Source organism: Malania oleifera, chromosome 6 (genome assembly GCF_029873635.1).
Source record: "Malania oleifera isolate guangnan ecotype guangnan chromosome 6, ASM2987363v1, whole genome shotgun sequence".
NCBI lineage: Eukaryota > Viridiplantae > Streptophyta > Magnoliopsida > Santalales > Ximeniaceae > Malania > Malania oleifera.
This window is the reverse complement of record NC_080422.1, coordinates 91,063,499-91,083,141: the sequence shown is the minus strand read 5'-3', so window position 1 is coordinate 91,083,141 and position 19,643 is coordinate 91,063,499. Positions and strand designations below refer to the sequence as shown.

The 19,643-nt window shown below is 35.6% G+C and overlaps 2 protein-coding genes across 2 annotated transcripts; one reads left to right on the top strand and one right to left on the bottom strand.

The window, feature by feature from the left end:
- Positions 1–5,842: 5,842 nt before the first annotated feature.
- LOC131157325 (uncharacterized) lies at positions 5,843–12,202 on the bottom strand. The gene is made up of 2 exons (XM_058111385.1): positions 10,077–12,202; positions 5,843–7,101 (listed from the first exon to the last, which is right to left on the bottom strand). The coding sequence occupies exons 1-2, from the start codon at positions 12,013–12,015 to the stop codon at positions 6,863–6,865; spliced, it is 2,178 nt and encodes a 725-aa protein (XP_057967368.1). The 5' UTR covers positions 12,016–12,202; the 3' UTR covers positions 5,843–6,862.
- Positions 12,203–12,330: 128 nt separating this feature from the next.
- On the top strand, positions 12,331–17,298 carry LOC131157327 (mitochondrial import inner membrane translocase subunit TIM17-2-like). The gene is made up of 2 exons (XM_058111386.1): positions 12,331–13,172; positions 16,746–17,298. The coding sequence occupies exon 1, from the start codon at positions 12,463–12,465 to the stop codon at positions 13,144–13,146; it is 684 nt and encodes a 227-aa protein (XP_057967369.1). The 5' UTR covers positions 12,331–12,462; the 3' UTR covers positions 13,147–13,172; positions 16,746–17,298.
- The last annotated feature ends 2,345 nt before the right edge of the window (positions 17,299–19,643 follow it).

Below are 19,643 nucleotides of genomic sequence, written 5' to 3'. Positions count from 1 at the left end.
AAATATATCAGAACGAAAATCCACTTCGAGGTACTTCATGTTTGTTCGTGGGAATCTTGTAACTTGGAGAAGTTAGAAACAGAATGTGGTGGCTTTGTCAAGTGCTGAAGCTGAGTTCCATGGAATGACTAAAGGTCTTTATGAACTTCTCTGGCTTATGAGACTACTAACTGAAATAGGTTTTGCCCCAAGTTGTGAGATGGACCTGTTCTATGATAATAAGGCCGCAATTGATATCGCACATAACCCTGTCCAACATGATCAAACTAAATACGTGGAGGTGGACCGACATTTCATCAAACAGAATCTTGAGGACATGACGATTCGATTTCCTTTTGTTAAGTATGAAGATTAGATGTACTCACAAAGGCGGTATGTAGTAAAATCTTTTACAACTCACTTAACAAATTAGGCATTAGAGACCTGTATGCACCAACTTGAGGGAGTGTTGCCCTGAGTTGTTGTTAATTAGAGAGATTCTAGGAAAAAGCCTTGATTTTAAATCCCTTGTATCAAGACCTTGATTGTAAATCCCTTGATACAAGGGATATCCCTAATTCTAGCCTTAAAATTAGTGTAGTCCCAAATTAGAATTTTTCTAATATATAATTACCTACTATTCCATGTAATTAAAGAGTGAAAATAAACATATATTTTTCCCTTGAATTTAACACAAATGACATAAGATTTACAAACAGATTGCATTTTTATTAGTTATTTGATATAAAGAAAAATTTGGGTATTTCAAGATTTTTAAGTTTGAAAATCTCAAATATCTATGCTCAAGGTATCATAAAAATTTCTTTAATTTTTTCAAGATTTCAATATACTCTCATAAAACATGAGAATTGTAACAAATATTCACAAACATACATATTGCAATCTCAAATTCTTAAGACATTTTATTTGGATTTCAAAGATAAGGCGTTAGCAAAAGCTAATAATATAACTTTAATGAACAATTAATGAAAAAAGTCTAGACAACACAAAGAACGTTAAAATTGAAGTCGTATGACATGACTAAGGCTTATGCATGAGCCCAACACAAATAGTCATGTTAGCTATATGAGAAAATGTCAATACATGATTGCTATGACCATAATAGAGGTAATATTTTATAACTATTATAGCATCCACATAATCTATGAAACTTAAACACCAATTAACATCATTTAATGTTGATCAAATTGCTAACTAGAGTAATACCTAATCTACAAGCAACACTCTTTCCAAATTAGGAACTAAGCAAATTCAAACTTAAACATAAGGAGATTACCTTGTCCTTTTGTCCAAGTAACTCGGATTATTTAAATTTTACTTGAGAACATAAATTTTAAGCCTTAGATGTTGAGATTAGGAAAATTGAATGAAACTTCATATATTTTTCTATTAGTTTTACCTGAATCAATATAAATTCAAATCTAAGGTTTAAACTTTAAACTCTCATGCTTAAGATTACTTTTTCGTTACCTTGTATCATATTAGGCATTAGAAAGTGATTTTTAAAATGGAAAAATATTTAGTTTTATATGAGTTTGTGACATCATAAACTCACGTGACAAGAGGAGAAAACAAAGACTAGCAAGGGCCTTACTTTAATATTACCACCTCATCTAGGTTGAAGACAATCATGTCTTCCTTTAATTGAGCCTCATATTTTCAAATTACAATTTTTAGGAAATAACATAAATTTATAAATATTTTAATTAAATGTAAAACTATTTTATTGAATTACGTATATACCTATAATTTGTAAATTTTTTAATTAAAAGATAATTTATAAGATTAAGGAATATTAAAATATGCATGTTAAATACTATTCCTTTTTCTTTTTATGAGTAGCACTAGTTAAGGGCACACACTAATGCATGCTCCATATTTTTAAGTTATTATTTTTTTTAGGGAATAATGAAAGTTGAGAAGATAGTTGGAAGTTATAAATATTTTTAAAATTTTAAAATTAAAATTATTTTATTGGATTACTTGTGTATCCATGATTTGTAAATTTTGTAATTAATATAAAGAATATTTCTTTTTTTTAAACAAATAAGGGAAAAATATACAAATTAAAAAATGCTCCCTCTTCTCATAACTAATAGTGTTCTCGTTTGTCTATATACTCTTTAAACGAAGAGAAATTTTTAAATGGTTTTGAACTAGTACCATAACGACATTAGTAAGCTCTCATTCTCATACCTCATTAAATTGTTTTGATACGAGAAGTATGAATTCATGTATAATGCTATGACCTTTGGCATATGTAGATAAAAAATGATGAATAGGATTGTGGCACCCCACGCCTCCACCCTTAACCAATTTAATATTACATTTTATTCAAATTTAATATAATTTCAAAGTTAAGGTCTCTCCAAGCATAAGATTAATTCATTTGTGTCGTTGTTGCTTAAAAATCGAACGATCTTCGCAAATCGTTCCCCAATCACAATCACCTGGAAAGAATCAAGTTAGAATGACTTAGAAGACCTGGGGTGTACTCCGGGAGATCACTCCGATGCCTAAGTAAAATATTAATGAAAGGTTCTAAATTGCAACAGTAAAAAGAAATGAGTATTAGTGAGATGCTTACTTCTTCTCCAAGTTCCTTTTTATAGTTGTAGAGTTTGACCCTCCATTACTCCGATATTGATGGGTATTATTGTGCTTGTGGGGGTTATAGAGGTTTTATAAACATTTATGTAGAAGTTTTAAGTATAGTTTTATAACCATTCCTCTCATCAATGTGTGTACATTAAAATTTGCACGTCAGTTATGTAAAGAGGTTTAATGGTGTTTTCGTAACCGTTCTTCCTTTTGAGTAAGGATATTTTGGGTATATCATGTGTCTTGATCAAAAAACGAAATCCACTTAATTATATAATAATTAAAAAATAATAAAACTATTAAAAATTATAACTGTTGTGTTAGTCAAAAACTATTTATATTCTCCTTAGAAGATTAATAATGAATTTCATTTTTTCAATTCCAATAACATCATCGAGAGAATCTCTGTCGGACACGCACATGAAATCATAGGAATCGTAGAATGGGACATCCTATTTTAAGTAATTAATTAATTATAATGGAAGGAGATTAGGAGACTAGGAGACGGGAGCATTTCTTCTTATTTTAATATTTAGGAGAGGTGATTCTCAAATCAATGGGAACTTTTTGAGAAGTTTGTTTTTGACTTTTTGACCTTCTTCTTCTTCTTCTTCTTTTTTAAATTGAGATTTACCCATGACTCTGCACTGTGAGGGATCCAATAAGCTGCCTCTGTTGTCAACATGCTATTTACTTTCTATATTAGAAAATATTTCTGAATTTTTTTATAAAATTGCTTGTACTTCGCAATAATATATGAAATTTTCTTATGCTATATTTAGAAGCATGAAATTCAGACTTTAAATTTGAATTTGGATAAATTTCGATACAACTTTTTATGTTACTATTGATCCAAATTAAATACAAATCCAAAACCAAGACCTCCCCAAACATAGGGTTAAAATAAAAATTTTTATGTGTTCTTCGCTGAATTTTCAAGAAATTAAATCTATGCCTTTACATGTGTACAATGTGCAATGTGCATGAAAATACTTTTGTGCAAATTTTTCTTTTGTTTAATTAAAGGATCACAAGAAGAGACAGTTCACTTCCTATCACATATTTCTTTATATATTTCAAGATTTAATTTCAAAACCTCTAATATAAAAGTCTTAAACTAAATGTCTCTTAAACAAATACTAATTTCTTGTTTTAACGATAACAAAACATCCTAAATCCACTACTATAATAGCATGTCAAAGACATAACGAGAGATATAAGTTTCGTAAAATAAATCACAAGCTATTCAGACAAAGCTCAATTTGATGATATTTATTTTTAAATTATTTGAGTAGTCTAACATTTTCTAATTTATAGATATACTAAAGCTAAATTTTATTTTTAAAAATATTTAATATCTAGAAAATTATAGTAAAAAATAAATTTTTTACTTCCTTTAATTTTCTTTTCTTTTTCCAAATAAAAATGTTAATTTCAAATCGATCCTAAAAATCAAATACCCTAAACTTATTTTTCCCCAATTTCCAACCCCCTTTAAGTCTAGGAGGGGTTGGGAATTGGGGGTACTCCTTATCTTAAAGAGATTAAAAAAAATTTTACACCATGCGCCAATCATGCCCATTTAGCTTGTAACAATTCATAAGGGTATTTGAACAATTCTCTTTCAACATTATGAACAAGGCACCTCCACAAAAAGCCACGAGGATATTGCAAGATCACATGGAAGAGCACATGATGAGGCATATGCATGTTTTTAGAGCCTTTCAAAGTGTTTCTTTCTTGCGGCATTCCGGAAGTTTAACCTAAAAAAATGTAAATGCCCTAAAATTTTAAAATTTTATGAAAAAGTTCTAAACAAAAATATACCAATCATCCAATTTTCAATATTTCATAAATTTTCCGAGACACTTGTATTCCGTCCTAGACTCAATAATAAACTAAAATTGTTAGCACGTCAGGAGAATTAGTTTCGCGTGTCTACTTTTCACGATGTCGCACACCTAAAGTTACGAATCATCGACTCTGATACCACTTGTTACAACTGGAGGAACCCATGGGTAGGTTTGATACGCATGAGTAAACACCAACTTGATCAAAAAGTTTAAACCTATTGGAACTTGGGTCCAACCATGTATTATAAACACCCATCATCCACTCTAATTTTCTAATGTGGGAAAAACTCGTAAGTGAAATTCTTAACACCCACTTATCTCACAATTAGTCTTATAAAAGGTGTTTCACATATTTAGAGTCCGTACATTCTTATAAGTTTAAGATTTCCCTAGTTCAAATTTGATTTGAGACTGTGACATTTTATTAACTTAATCTCTTAACTTTCTCGTGAGAGTATCCCTATGTAGGGTCCTACATAATAATACTTCTAAGGTGACTTTGATACCAAATGTAATAGTTTTGGACCCAATTCTAGAGATATTGTCCCCTTTGATCCACTGACCTCACGAATTTGTTTTATGAAAAGCATCTCACATAATTAGAGCTTAAACTCTATAATACACATCGGACATGAGAACGTAACAATTAATATACCCAAAGTTCTCCACAACAACGGCAACCTCAGTTGGGGACATGAGACATCATCTTGCTCCTTAATTTCAATATAAAAGTGCTCGTGCAGAAGACCATAGAATGGGCAGTTGAGTAATTGAAACTAGCAAAGGCAATGGTGTTAAATCATTCAAGTTATCCCATGACCATACCATTATTGGCCTACAGTTTTTACTTTGAAAACAATGAGAAAAACAAACTAAAAAAAGGAATTTTAATTAAAAATTGAGGAAGATTTGTAAATATTGTGAATATGATCTTTGCAAAACATAAAATGAAATAAAATTAAATAAAAAGAAAAGAATAAGGATTCAATAATGTGCCTATGCCAATGAGTCACCAACTGAAACCTCCACTAGACTAAATAAAACTCGTTCAAGTTTTCAAGCCCCAACTACAGATTGTAAATCCATGTAAAAAATTTCCATATAATTGGCTCAAAACATTCCTCTGTTACAGATTTCAAGTAGTCCGGTCTTTGAATATGAACCACAACCCCACAAGAATGAGAACAATAAAGTACCTCTCTGCACATAATAGAACACAACTCTCAAAGGAATAATGAAAACTGGAGGTGACTAATGCGGTGGAGTAGAAATGCTATGACCAAATGCACTGGGGCCAATCCCCTAGCAAGCCCATTTTGCAGGGTTACGCAGAGAAACATGCTACCTGTAATTGCCTTCACTAAAACATAAAAAGACTAAGGATTTTCTGAAAGTCCTTAATTAAGTTAAAGGGTTGTTTTAACAATAGGAGTCACTTTATGGAGTCTGTGAAACAAGTTCTCCCTCAAGGAGATTTATTATTCTTTTCATTAGAAAAGCCCCTTAATTAGTAAGGCTGCCCAGTAAAATTGGGAAAATTCACCCCTCTCGTCACTAAAGAAGGTAAGAATTGGCATTTGCCATTAGGTGCAACGGAGAAAGGAACTCTTTTTCCAGAAGAGGCAGTGGTAATCAAAGTTTACCCAAAAGATTAGGAAACTAAATCACTCCTGTTGAAGTGTTAGGCCAAGCAAGTTGCACCCTTCCCTCTGACCACTTGGTAAGTACCAATCCTAAGACCAAATGCCATCTCAAAGGAGTACATGCTGCTCGTCCAGCCCCTAAAACTGGGAGAGATTCCAGCCCTCTTCCACGTGTATGATGCGCTGATGCTGTTATCCAATATCAGGACTGCTTTTGTCCAGGTGCTGCTGGATCCTGACAGATATCAAAGCCACTTCACTGAGGTTGAAGATGAAGGGGCTAAGTATTCTGCTTCTGCCACCTTCACTGGTGATGACTTCATGCTAAAAACAACTGAAATGAGGTCACCTTCACTAGCGATGACCTCATGCTGAAAACAACTGAAAGCAATCATCCAAACTATGCAACTAGGAAGATTGACAATCACAAGGTCGATCGCATCCTTTAGATTCTGGTTCATTGGTCAGCATTCCTGCCTCAGTGACTCCTCATGGGGAACCACCAACCAAAGCAGAAGTTTAGGCCAAGATGTACCCCAAAATGGCAGTGAAAGGTCAAAGCCAGCCCCAAAACTACAGAGCCAGCCAAAATCATCAGCCATTACCTCTTCGAAAAATGATGAAGGTTCATAAGAAGAATCCCTTCTTGATGCAGCAAGCAACACAGAATTATATGAGGTTTTTATTCCTCAATAATGCATCAGCAGGTTAAAGTGTGCTCCATGTCAGACGTGATTCTGATTCAGAAAGAGATGCCAAGCTGATTTAGTCATCCAAAGGCCTGAGTAAGGCGACATCCAAGAGTGAACTTCCACAGAATTCTTCCAATCTTCCCAGAGATGAGGTCAAGATGAGGCACACTCCTGATGGGCTCACAAAATCCATGGCATAAGATGGAGGTATGGTTTGTGCAAGACCTGAAGACAATTTTATGTCCCAACCTAAGTTTGTCGAGGACGTGGGTAGCATTGGACCTTGTTCTACCAGTTGACTGAGCAGCTCCTCTGCAGAGACATGTTCATAAGAAAGATCTTTACAAAGATGTGATAGAACCATGAAGACTCATTACATTTCACCAAAGGTTAAGGCTTTCTTAGAGAAGGGGGACACAATTTCACACACCTTTCATTTTTTTTAATATAATGTAAACCAGGTAAATCTGCTATTGAGTTTAAAAGAAATATACAAAAAAATCTTGCATTATGCTTTCTTAACTTCCATATTGAAATCCATATAAAAGTCAATGAATGTGGCATGGTTACCATAACTCATGTAGTCATGCACTTATTTCAGTGTCTTGAAAAGAATTTTGGGGTTTCAGGTACTTAAAGAAGGGCTACACTATACCCAGCTTTTACCTCGTAGTTGCATTCTTCTCCCAGTTATTGAGGAAGAAGGCCTATTTGGCCTAGCAAGGGGCCTATTTGGTCTAGCAAGGGGAAGGGGTTTTGCTCACAAAAATGGTTCCTGGAATCTAATTTTGTTGGTTTAGCATTTGCATGCTACTCCAAGTCATACAAGAGAAAGAATGATTTCTTGTAGTAAATAATATCCATCTTAATGAGTGTATGAGCGACCCCTGCAAGTGCACTGAGAGGCAGTACATTCATTCTCTCCCTTAGAGTCAGGGGCATGATGTGAGTCATAAGCCAGGACAATGAGAAGCAAACTTCTCTCTTTATTTTAATCATAAGCTAAAGCATGTGCTCCATGTTGCAACTAATAAAAAGGTGGAGAATCATCTTGAGAACTAAGATTACATAATCTAAAATAACTTCTGCAGTCACAAAATATTCAATCATAGTTATTGGGGCCTCCTAAAAGGATCTACTAAATTCATCGAGTTACTCCCAGCCAGTTAATGGAATTCCTTGTTAGCCCTCTATGAAGTATCCATTTGGCCAAGGACTTCCAAACAAATGGTAAGCTAAACCCATGCTGATGAATAACCAACCTGCAATGACTACAGAGGGTATGGTAATGCTATGAATGACCCTGTATTGAACAATGGTGATAATATCAACAAAAGAATGTTCTCCTGCGATTTCAATAAATTTTCTGAAATTAAAACTTGGTCAGAGCATCAATATTGTACTTACAATGCCTTTAATGTTTAGAGTATACCGAATCAGTTCAGCTATCCTTTTTTAGACACAACAATGCAATTTTTTAATTAGTATCTAAATGAAATGCTAGATAATTTCTTTCTTCCTTTCTTGTTACTTGTCGATGTAGAATCATATGCCATCCAATAAGAAATTCCTCAAATACCTCTGGTGTAAGGTTTCTCTCCATTAGTAAGTCACATTTCTCCATTTGGTAAAATGTGAGTCCAACAAGTGGGTTTCTAATACTTAATGAAGTTTGTCATATTGCCACAATTGAATTACTAGTTGTTAAAGTTTGATATACATTATTGCCCAACAACCTAATAGCTTAAGCTTTTAGGTAAAGTAGTACTCTAACATGGTATCAGAGCTGGTTACCAGGAGGTCTTGGGTTCTAGTCTTGTTGCCCGCGTTTATTGTGTGCTTAAAAAATTATTGCGTTCCCTATCACGGGTGTTATTTATTGTGTATTTATCTCTCTACGTGCTATCGGGCTGCATGTGTGGGGGAGTGTTAAAGTTTGATCTACATTGTTGGCCTACAACTTAATAGCTTAAGCTTTTACGTAAAGTAGTACTCTAACACATGTAAAATCTAGAAATCTCATTTTTGTGGTTGTAGAATAGATTCTTCTTTGTAGCAATCCTTTTTCATTTTAAGGAATTGATAAGTCATCTACAAATAATAACAGAAAGCAAAAAACTAAAAAGGAGGAGAGCAAAGAACAAAATAATTGTAATACTTGTGATGCATGCATTCTTGTATTTGATTATCCAAAAGTTCTTCATCGACCTAATTACAAGGAAGGGGCTTTATAATATGAAAAGACAAAATGTGTAACCTATAAAGGAAAAGATAGTAGGAACTCATAGCCAGGTTAGTGGGATGGGTTTTGCCTCTGCTTCAACCTTGTGAGAGGTGATTGCGCCAATAGCAAATGAAATCTCAGGATAAGAGGTACCATATCATATCTGCAACAGGGTTTTGGAAACTTTTCAGTTGAGATTGGCCAGGGCTCTAGAGAGGAAGAATCTACATCAATCATGATGCAAGCAACAAGGTAATGGTGTTCTCATCTAAGCTGAAAGACAGTTCTCATCACTGCACTTGTTTTCCAAAAGCTATCTGTATTTAAAGGTAGGGAAGCAAAACTTAATTTGATAGCCTTACAACAAACGAGCTTGCGTAACATACTAGCTTGAATTCCAACTTAAAATGAGGCATAGAAAAATGGGTATTAAAGAGCACCCTTATGTGATAAGCTGGGTCTCAGTCCTTTTCCAGTCTTGTCAATTTAACCCAATGATAATTTTCGTCTTTAAGGGCCATACAAATTTTCTTCTCTTTAGCCTTTTGATTATTTCAAATGCATGTGTGTGTATGCTTGTTTATGCACACTTTGAATTAAAGATGCATAAAAATTGTTAAATAATCAGACTGTTATGTTACTTCTGATAGCAAAGTATTAACCCTTCAAGCTGAACAGATAACTGCAAAATAATAATAATAATAATAATAATAATAAAAATAAATATGTTTGAAAGAAATGAAACAACAATCAAACTCCTTTCAAAAATGAATACTGTGCCAACAAAATTTGACACAAAGGCCAAGCTGCCAAGGAATGATACAATCACTTTGCTTATCATCAGAGACGGGAACAAAATATTTGTGCCATAACCTCAAACTTAGATAGATCCTTATGTATGCGGATTGAACTCAAAGTTGAGCAATTCTTGCAACTGGGAAAAAATAAGAGTATGACAACAATTCGTGCAGAAAGAGAATTTATCAAGGCAACAAGGGTAGGAGACCAAACCACATTAGTGTCAATTACTTTGCCTATCACTCAGTGTTCCTTCAGTTGTTACCAGTCAAATGGTGAAGAAGCACTCCAGCTGCAACACTGACATTCAAGCTCTCCACAGCTAAAAAAGGCTGGAGCTCTTTTCCTGAGCATCCAGGATCCATCTCCTCAGATTCAACACCTTCAACTGCTCCTGTAGTTACATCTACAGGAATGTTTCCAGGGATCCTAATCAACTGAGTACATGATCTCTCTACCAAAGGCCTCAACCCAGTGCCCTCGCTGCCCAAAACAAGAATGGTAGGTGCACCAGGCAAAACCTCATTCAAGGGAACAGATTTTGAAGAAAAAGAGCCTCCAAGAACCCGCCAACCATTTTCAGCCGAGGATGTTAAGAACTTCATCATATTCCTGCATGACCTAAGCTCCATCAACTCGAGTGAGCCAGCGCTAGCCTTGCTCACAACACCACTCAATGGGGCTGAATTCTTTGCACAAAGCACCACCCCTGAAGCTCCAAAGAAATAGGCAGACCGTATGATTGCACCCAAATTCTGAGGGTCCATAACCTCATCCAATGCTAACCAAATAGGACCCTTCTCTCCCCCAAGACTAACAGGGTCCAGTTCCTTTATACCTACCATCTCCAATGGAGAAGCATCTAGCACGAGACCTTGATGTGGCCGGTTATCAACCACCATATTAAGATCATGCTTTGACACTTCTTTTCTGCTTAGCCCTATATTGTCAGCCATCAACAGAACTTTCTCAAATCGCTTCTTATCCTTCTTCTTCCTATTATTACTGCTTAAATCCAATCCTTCCTGGACATACAATGCATAGAATTCTCTTCTTCCAGCTGACAATGCTGCCAAAACAGGACTAACCCCATAAATCTGTTCGCCAACCATCTTAGGCACAGTTGATTGACTAGCCTCTTTCCATGTCTTTCTGCCCCAATTTTCCTGTTTATTCCACCGTTGGAAGTTGGGCTTTCCAAAACCAGCTTTTGGATCAGAAAATCCCCTAAACTGACTCTTAATCTTATCCCATCTTGGATCATCACTCACCTCCTCAGCATCATCTTCTTCACCACCTTCTTGAACCCCTTCACCTCTTTCCATGTAATCATTTTGTCCATACTCCGCTAGATCTACCAACCTATTTCTACCATTCTCACTCCCCGCAGCAGTTGTACTGCCTTTTTTGAAAAAACTTCTAGCTGATTCCTCCCAAGAGGAACCACTAGCTTTTGGAGAGATCGTTTTCTCAAATTTTCTCCCTCCCTTGGCTTTATGAGCTACTTCTAGCCAAGGAAGGTTTTTCCCATTTCTTACCTTCCTACTGCGCTTCTCATAAGCAACTTCAGAGTCATCATCTTCTTCCCCTTCAACTTTTTCACCCCCTCCCCTGTAATTATCTAGTTGACTCTGCGGCATGCCTGCAAATCTGTTTTTACCATCTTTGCTCTCCTTGGTTGTTCCGCCTCTTTGGGAAAAAATTTCTCCTGCGTCCTCCCAACAGGAACCACTTGTTTTTGTCACCTTTGCTTTCCCCATTTTTTTCTCTTCCTTAGCTTTGTGAGCTGCTGCTTTCCAACTTCGGGTTTTCCAATTTCTTGCTAGACCGCTGCCCTTACTATGAACTCTCTGAAAATAAGAAGTTGAAAAACCTCTTGCTCTTGCTAAAGATGAATTTTTTACAGAAAACCCACAAGAAAATTTTCTTGGTTTTGCTCCAGTTCTGTTCTCAGGCGCTTCACGATGAAGCCCAATTGAAAATTTTATGGCTTTCACTGAGTTGGAGTTTTCATGGCTTCTCTGAACAGACCCAAATGAGGGACTTCTGAAGTTCAACCAAATGGGGTTTTGGGTGAATATTGGAGGAGACCCAATTGCTAAAAACTGAGGTTCTGAGATGTGAAATGGTTTGAAGCATATTGGTTGTGAAGAAACCCTAGAAGCCAAGGGGAATGCCTGGCTTTTTATGAAATTACAGTACATAGTATTCACAATCTGAGAACTTGAAGTAGGATTTAAAAGAAAAACAGCAGCAGCATAATACCTCTCGATTAGAAATGTAGGAAGTGGCTCTGCTCATCGACAGGCCATGAACTGAATAGCCGCTACCGGTGCAAATGTGCTGTGCCGAAGCGCCATTTTTTTACAATCCCACAGTGGCAGAGCCCTGTGGGTTGGTAATAAGCACGCGAACGACGTCGTTATGACCTTGCTTTCAGCCTGAAATGCGAACGACGTCGTTAAGACTGCAAAATAAAAAATTAAAAAAATAATTCAAATAAAAATCCCCACTGCTGCGATATTTCGAAGCACATACGCCCCCGTCTTCAGCCGTCTTCAGAGTCGCAGCCTCTCTTCCACGCTAAAACAAACCCTAGCCCCGTCTCTCTCTCTCTCTCTCTCTCTCTCTCTCTCTCTCTCTCTCTCCAGATGGGAACGCCGGAAACGTCCCGGGAACCATGCCCAGACCGTATTCTCGACGACATCGGAGGCGCCTTTGGGATGGGAGCCGTCGGCGGATCGGCCTTCCATTTCCTTAAAGGCGTGTACAACTCCCCAAAGGGCGAGCGGCTGCTCGGAGGCACGCAAGCCGTGCGGATGAACGCTCCACGTGTCGGCGGCAGCTTCGCCGTGTGGGGAGGACTCTTCTCGGCCTTCGACTGCACCATGGTCTACGTCCGGCAGAAGGAAGACCCCTGGAACTCGATCATTGCCGGTGCCGCCACTGGCGGCTTCCTGCAGATGCGCCAGGGTTTCGGTGCCGCCTCCCGCTCCGCCGTATTCGGCGGCGTCTTGCTCGCTCTCATCGAAGGTGCCGGGATCATGCTTAATAAGGTCCTCAGTGCCCCTCAGAACATGCCCGTCATGATCGAAGAGCCTACCCCCGGTACTGTGGGTGGACCGGGATTTCAGATGCCGGGGCGCTCGCAACCGGCTCCTCTGCCGCCAGCTATGTCATCAACAACTGAAACATCACCCTCTTCACCGTCATCAGCATCGTGGTTTGGAGGGTGGTTTGGTGGTGGGAAGAAGCAAGACAGTGATGGGGGAAGCAAGACGGAGGTCTTGGAAAGCTTTGATTCGCCGCCAATTCCAACTTTTGAGTACAAGTGAACTGGATTTTTGAGATTGTGTCTGTGGTAAGAGGGTAATTGATGTTCAATTCAATGTTAGAGCTATCAAAATACTTACTCGATCCTTTGAAGCTCTAATTGTTAACGCGCGTGTTGAACTATAGTGCTTGTGTTATGTCTTTTTTCTTTTTAAAAATTTTTGACAGGCAATCATAGTGTTAGCATTGTATAATAATGTTATTTGAATTCTCTATATTTATTTATTTTGATTGAAGTCATCAGTGGTTAAACATTTTTCTCATTTTTCTTCAATTTATCCTCTTTGAAAGAAGAACTTGCCATTGTATCCCTGCATTTATTTATTTTCTATTGAATTGAGGATTGGTCAACACAATATTGTGCTAAATGCTAATGTCACTTCAGTCAATCCTTCTAAGTTTCAATCAAATTTGGCTCAAAAATTGCTTTTTTATTTATTAGATATTGTGTGGCACAATTGCTCTGTTTGTGGTCATTATGTTTTGACGGTTCAAACAGCTTTTCATATGCTTTTGCATTTGTGCCTTTGCTTGGAACATGTTGAACAAGCCTTTTGGTCTTTTGGAAAAAAGTTGGTTTTGTTTGGAGTTGGTGCAGGATTTGTCAGCCATTTTATTTTCTGGTTTTGGTAGAAGGAAGGATGCAGGACCAGCCGGTCCTATATGGAGATGTGCAGTTTGCACCTCTCTGGGGTTAATGGTTGGAATGGCTTGCTCTTATATTTGTGGGGGAAAAAAGCTGATTTCCTCTTTGTTATGGGAAAAGATTCATTATTTAGCGTCACTTTTGTGTGCTGCTGCTAATTGTTTTAAGGGGATTGGCTAACTTTCTTAGTTTGTATGTTGTTTCTTATCTTATTGTTTTAATTTTATTTTTTTCTTTCGATTAGGAGGATTTCCTATTCTCTTTTTTCTTATTTAATGAATTCATCTAAAAAAAACAGTGGCTCTGTTTGTATTGTTGGAGACCATAAAGTTTACTGACCTAGGTGCCACTTGGTATCACTATCAAAAATTATGAAAATAAAAACTAGAAATGAAAACTGAAAACCAGAAACAGAAATTAAAAATTGAAGACCAGCAACCTATTTGGTTAATATTTCTAGATCTAAAGTAAATTAAAAACTTGATTGAACAAATGCTCATTTTTGTCCTTGAATCAAATAACAATTACAAAAATATGATTAAAATAATAAAACTGCAAAGTAATATAAATTAAAAATACTATAATAAAAATAAATATTATTATAATTATTTACTGAATTATTATGTTTTGAGATTCACTGTACAAGAACAATCTTATTGTACATGATAAGCTTTAGTGAAAAATATTGTGTAAATGACTTTTTTTAATTTATTTTAATTTTTTTGAAAATTTTTGGGCAGTTTTTTATTTTAATTATATTTTAAATTCATATCACAACTTTATTTTAATTTTAATTAAAATATATGAATAAAGTAAATGATTTAATCCAAAAAAATTATTTTTTAGATACTAAAATATTCTAGCAACGGGTTGCTAAAAACTCTAAAAACTATAAAATTTGGTTTTCAATTCGACTCTCCTGCTCTTGATAAATATTGGTCAATTAGTGTTCTGGAGTGTTTACAATTTGACAGCTATGATATTGGATATGGAGTCAAAAAAAGGTACTAAATGCACTGGTAGGAGTTAATGAAAGGCTGTCATTGAAGGGAGATATACTGGATCCAGCTCTTCTTGTTGATGAGGTGGGCTGATGGAAGCATAAAGAAGGGTATTTGGCGGTTGTTTCCAAACTTGATAGTTGATATACAGAAAGCTTATATCATTAATTGGGGGTTTCTTTTGCATGGTCTACTGATTTATAAATGATGGGTTTTGTGTTGAGGCAGAGATCTTGGATTTGGATGTGTATTCTTAGAGTGAAAATTTCAATTTTGATGAATGGCTGCCCAACTGGTTTATTCCCCCCAACAGAGTGTTGGGGCAGGGAGACCCTCTTTTCTCCTTTGCTGTTTAATTTACTTATGGAGATGCTGAGAAAAATTCTTTGAAAAGATGAGGAGGGTCTGCTGCAGGTTTTAGGGTATTGAATTTGAGAGGGTTGGTTGTGAAAGTTTCTCATATGTGTTCTTCTGGCATATGGCACTATCATCTTTTGTGATGTCAGGGAAGAACAAATCATGAACCTTAGTTGAATTTGTTAGCTTTTGAAGTTGTTCCTTGTCAGAAGATGAATCTAGGTGAGACTGTTATATTCCTTGTTTGTTTGTTTGTTTCGGCATGAGAGAGAGAGAGAGAGCTGGTGAGTAAAAAAAAAAATTAACCTGGCAGGTTGGAAGGGACAACTTCTTTCTAAGGGATGAAGCTTGGCTTTGATTTGAAATGCATTGTTCTATTTACCCCTTCAATTTATCCTGTCTATGGTCTTATTGCTATAAGGCTGGAAAAATATTCAAACGGTAGAGTTTCAAAGAGGATTCTTGTGGGGAAGCAGTGAGGAAGATGTTTTTTAACCATCATGTGTGGAGATGTTTTGTGACTTTACCATATCAGTAAGCAGTTTTGGGTGTTCTAAATGTGCGGGCGAGGAAAAGAGCTCTTCTCAAAAAATGGCTTTGAAGATTACTCAAGGCAAATTTCTAGAGGTGAATAAGTGATTGGAGCAAAATAGGGAGAAGTCATAATGTTTGGAGTGAGGAGTTTAGATGGACTCCGGCTCCTAGAGAAATCATGAGGTTGGCTTGTGGAAACATTTGGTAAGAGTTTCTATCTGGTGCAGCCCTTTGCAGCCTGTTTGGTTGGAGATGAGAAAAGAAGTGGCATGCAAAGAATTTAGTTTTCTCTGCACTCCTTGGTTTAACAAGAGAGATTGGAGAGAAATATGTCATTCACAAGAATAGAAAAGCAGCGAAATTAGTTCTCTCAACTCTTTATTTAAGAAGAGAGTGTGGGGAGAAATGTCATATATGAGAATTGTCCAAAGATATTTTGTCTGCTCATGTAGATTCTCTTAATTTTTCTCCAATTTGGGACAGGAAAAAGGTAATTTTTCAACCCTTTTGTTCTCTTCATCTTTCTCCTTCCTCCATTTATGTAAACTAATAGAGAAAAATATGTAGGAACTCATTTCTTTTCTCTTCTCTTCTCGCCACTTCTCCCCGGCTCCAACCCTGCTGCTCCTTGTGTGTTTAAATTTTCAGCATGTAGTAATAGGATATTAATGTGGGTTGTGATGTGATGTTGTTTTAAATCAACTTTTTTTTTTTTTTTGGTGTGGCAAAATCTTTACTTGCAAAGTTCTCACGCTATGCATTAGTGCCATTCTCTCCCACCCATGAATTATTGTTTTTCTTATCATCAAATGCATAAATGCTGCTTGCTTGGTTCAATGCTTGCAAAAAAATAATGTGCCAATTTGTTGCATGATTTGTGGGTCGTGACATCAAAAAACCTATGCTGAACTGGTTCCAGGATTAAATTTTTTTTTTTACTTCTACCGCTTCTATTTTCCCCATTGATTGATGTCATTGTCATACTTGTTGCATGGAAAGGTTCTGTTTTATGTTTTCATGTTCACAGGTATCTCTATTTGATATGATTTTATGACTTCTGCAGCTAATCCCTTCCTTACTCAGACCCTTGATCTTTCTGGTCAGTCTCTGGTCATTTATTGTCACAGCAAAGGTTGGATGTGATATCATCTCACTGCTAATCCTTTGCACACTTTTTTGAGTCACAAGGCCTTCCATGTTGAAGATTGGGGACTACCAGATAGGCTACAAGATCATTTGAGTGGGAAAACTTGTAAATAGACTCATATGACTTGTTTGGTTTTAGTTTTCATTTGGAATTTTTTAACGTAGTGCCTTATGAAGTCATAAACCCTATGGAAAAAAAATTCAAATTTATACCAAATTAATTTGGTATAAATAAAGTTGCATGATGTTGACCAGGCTGATTTTGGTTTGAAACAAGGAGTATGGAAGACTCTTTTTCCATTTTAATATTGTTTTAACTCTATGAAGGGGTGTTCTCTATTTGTACATGTTCTCAAGTGTACCCCCTTTTATTTTCTCTTTCGAAATGTAATATACCTCTTAACAGTGGGTATCCTTAACAATCTGGACAGTTGTGTTCACAACTTTATGACCTGTTCTCTATTCTCAAATATGCCTCTTTAACAGTATAATTAGTCGTATCTAAGAGTAGTGATCTAATTGTAGTTGTAGAAAGGATAATTGTAGTGAACAACATTGCCTTATATTTGAACAAAAAGAATATGCTAGAGGTAGAAAAGGAAGCGTTATTTGGGTACAAAGTGAGTTCAAGTTTTCTGCTTCTTGGACAAGATTGGGGAGCATGAATATTGAGTTTGGATTTGAATTTGTAAATTTGACAAAAGAAAAAAGCAACTTTCTGCAATGTTCTACCCTAATTTTCACATATATACTAAGTGTCAAATTTCACGCTTCTAAATGTAGGTAAGGACTTGTCTGGATCAAAAATTTTGTATGGAAAAAGGAAAAGAAATAAAAATAAGAATAAAAAATATATTTATATAATATGATAAAAGTTAAGAAAAATTAAATGCTAATGATGCGTAAAATAAGAAAAAAATTTCATTAATTTGCTATATATATATATATATATATATATATATTCTTACTCTTCTTGATACCAAATATGAAAAAGTTAGATTCTTTCAAGTTTTCATTTCCTTTTATCAAATGTTTTTCCAAATTTTAAGCAAGGCCTAATTTTATAAAATAAATGTTTTTAATTAAAATCTCAACAATTTTCAACCGACAACATTGAAAATTAAGAATTGCCTCTCATTTGGTGGACCGACTCTTGGGAAAGGTTTAACTTCGTGATAAGTGGATAGCAAAAAAAAAAAAAAACAAACTTAACTTATGATTGTTCAAAAGAAAGACTGTTAATCGCAAACGCGCAGCGGAAGCATTCACACAATCTCGAATCAATTAACAAACAAGCAGTGTAAACAACACAGAGGAAACAATCACTCAATAATGAGAATCAATGAAAGCAATAACCATAACACAAGATTTACGTGGTTCAGCAATTTGCATATGTCCATGGGAGCAGCAATTGAATTTTCACTATCTCTAATGTCAAGCTTACAATTAAGGTTATAAAATATGATTATATATGAACTCTTATGCGTACAGAAGTCTTAGAACCTATCTAAATCACTTCTATAACAATCCCCGGAGGAAAATCCTTAGATCCCCTCAATCTACTAATCTCCAAATTCAAAAATAGTAACGTGCACCGAACGAAAACCGTCAACGGTTTAGGCCAAACTGTTGACACTTTGAAGCCGAAAAGAATCCTTCTGCACATTGTCAGAAATCGTCAATGGTTACAGTGCAAACATTCAATGGTTACCCCTCAATTCAAAAACCATTGAGCACACCATCGTCGATTTTCATCTTGTAGACTTTTCTTTTGTTCCTCGCTTCACGATGCTTTCTCGGTGCATGCATTCCACTCAAAATATGAGCTACAAATCCAACAAAGACCCTAATTTTTTTTAGATATTCCCTAATTAGAAAAATAAAATCACAAACCCACTTAAAGTTATGAATTTCGTGATAAGTTATAGCTCAATTTACATTGTTAGGACTCAATAAACCCTAATCCCAAAACAAATGAAATAAAGGAATAAAAATTTAGAACAAAAGTAGAAAGCAATTTTCATGAAATAAGTTAGATGTACAATGAGAAATATAATAGTCATGGGAAAATGTAATCATCATAAAATAAAACTAAAGATATAAAATTCAATAAATAATATGTAATGAGTCGAACTCAAACCTGGACTTTGACCCAACGATTTAGGTCCTGGCTTCAAGGAGGTTTAGGGTTCAAACCCTCTCGAGGATTCCTCCCAATTCTTAGAAAAAAAATAAAAAAAGCAAAGGGAGGTGGGTAAAAGGGTTCCAAGGTTTTAGGGGTTAGGAAGGGGATTGGGAGGAATCTACTATAGTTTGCCACCACAAGTTGATCAAGCAAAGTAGATCAAGTCAGATGATCGGATGAGCATATTATAATTCATATCCAATTCATTTAAGTTGCAGATTGGATTATTCGTGGTGGATGGCGAGTATTCTGTTATTCCTATCTCTAATATAATTTTTTATCATTTGATGAACAATTTATTTTGTACCATAATAATTGAAGTTATTTTTAAAATTATAATTTGGTAATTGTTAAGCATTAAATAACTAATCACAAAAATTATAATTTTTTTTTTTAAATTTTTAGAAACATGAATTTAGAGGCTTTTTTTTTTTTTTTTTAATCATGAGAAAATTGAGTATTTGGACTTGAATTTGAACATGGGCATGGGGTAGACCTAGAGACGCATGCTAGCAAGAGTTGAGAGTGTAGAATTAGGTCTTAACCAATAAAGCTTATGCTAGTTGAATTGATGCTTAAGAAGCATGGGCATATGGAATTATCGATGAATTTAAACATTAGTTGTTAGCG

Bases quoted from the DNA above. Each gene is read 5' to 3' on its own strand.
- LOC131157325 (XM_058111385.1), bottom strand. From the start codon at position 12,015: ATGTACTGTAATTTCATAAAAAGCCAGGCATTCCCCTTGGCTTCTAGG. The intron at 7,102-10,076 runs GTAACAACTGAA...ATGTCTCTGCAG, and splicing joins GCTTCTTCACCATTTGACTG to AGGAGCTGCTCAGTCAACTG.
- LOC131157327 (XM_058111386.1), top strand. From the start codon at position 12,463: ATGGGAACGCCGGAAACGTCCCGGGAACCATGCCCAGACCGTATTCTC.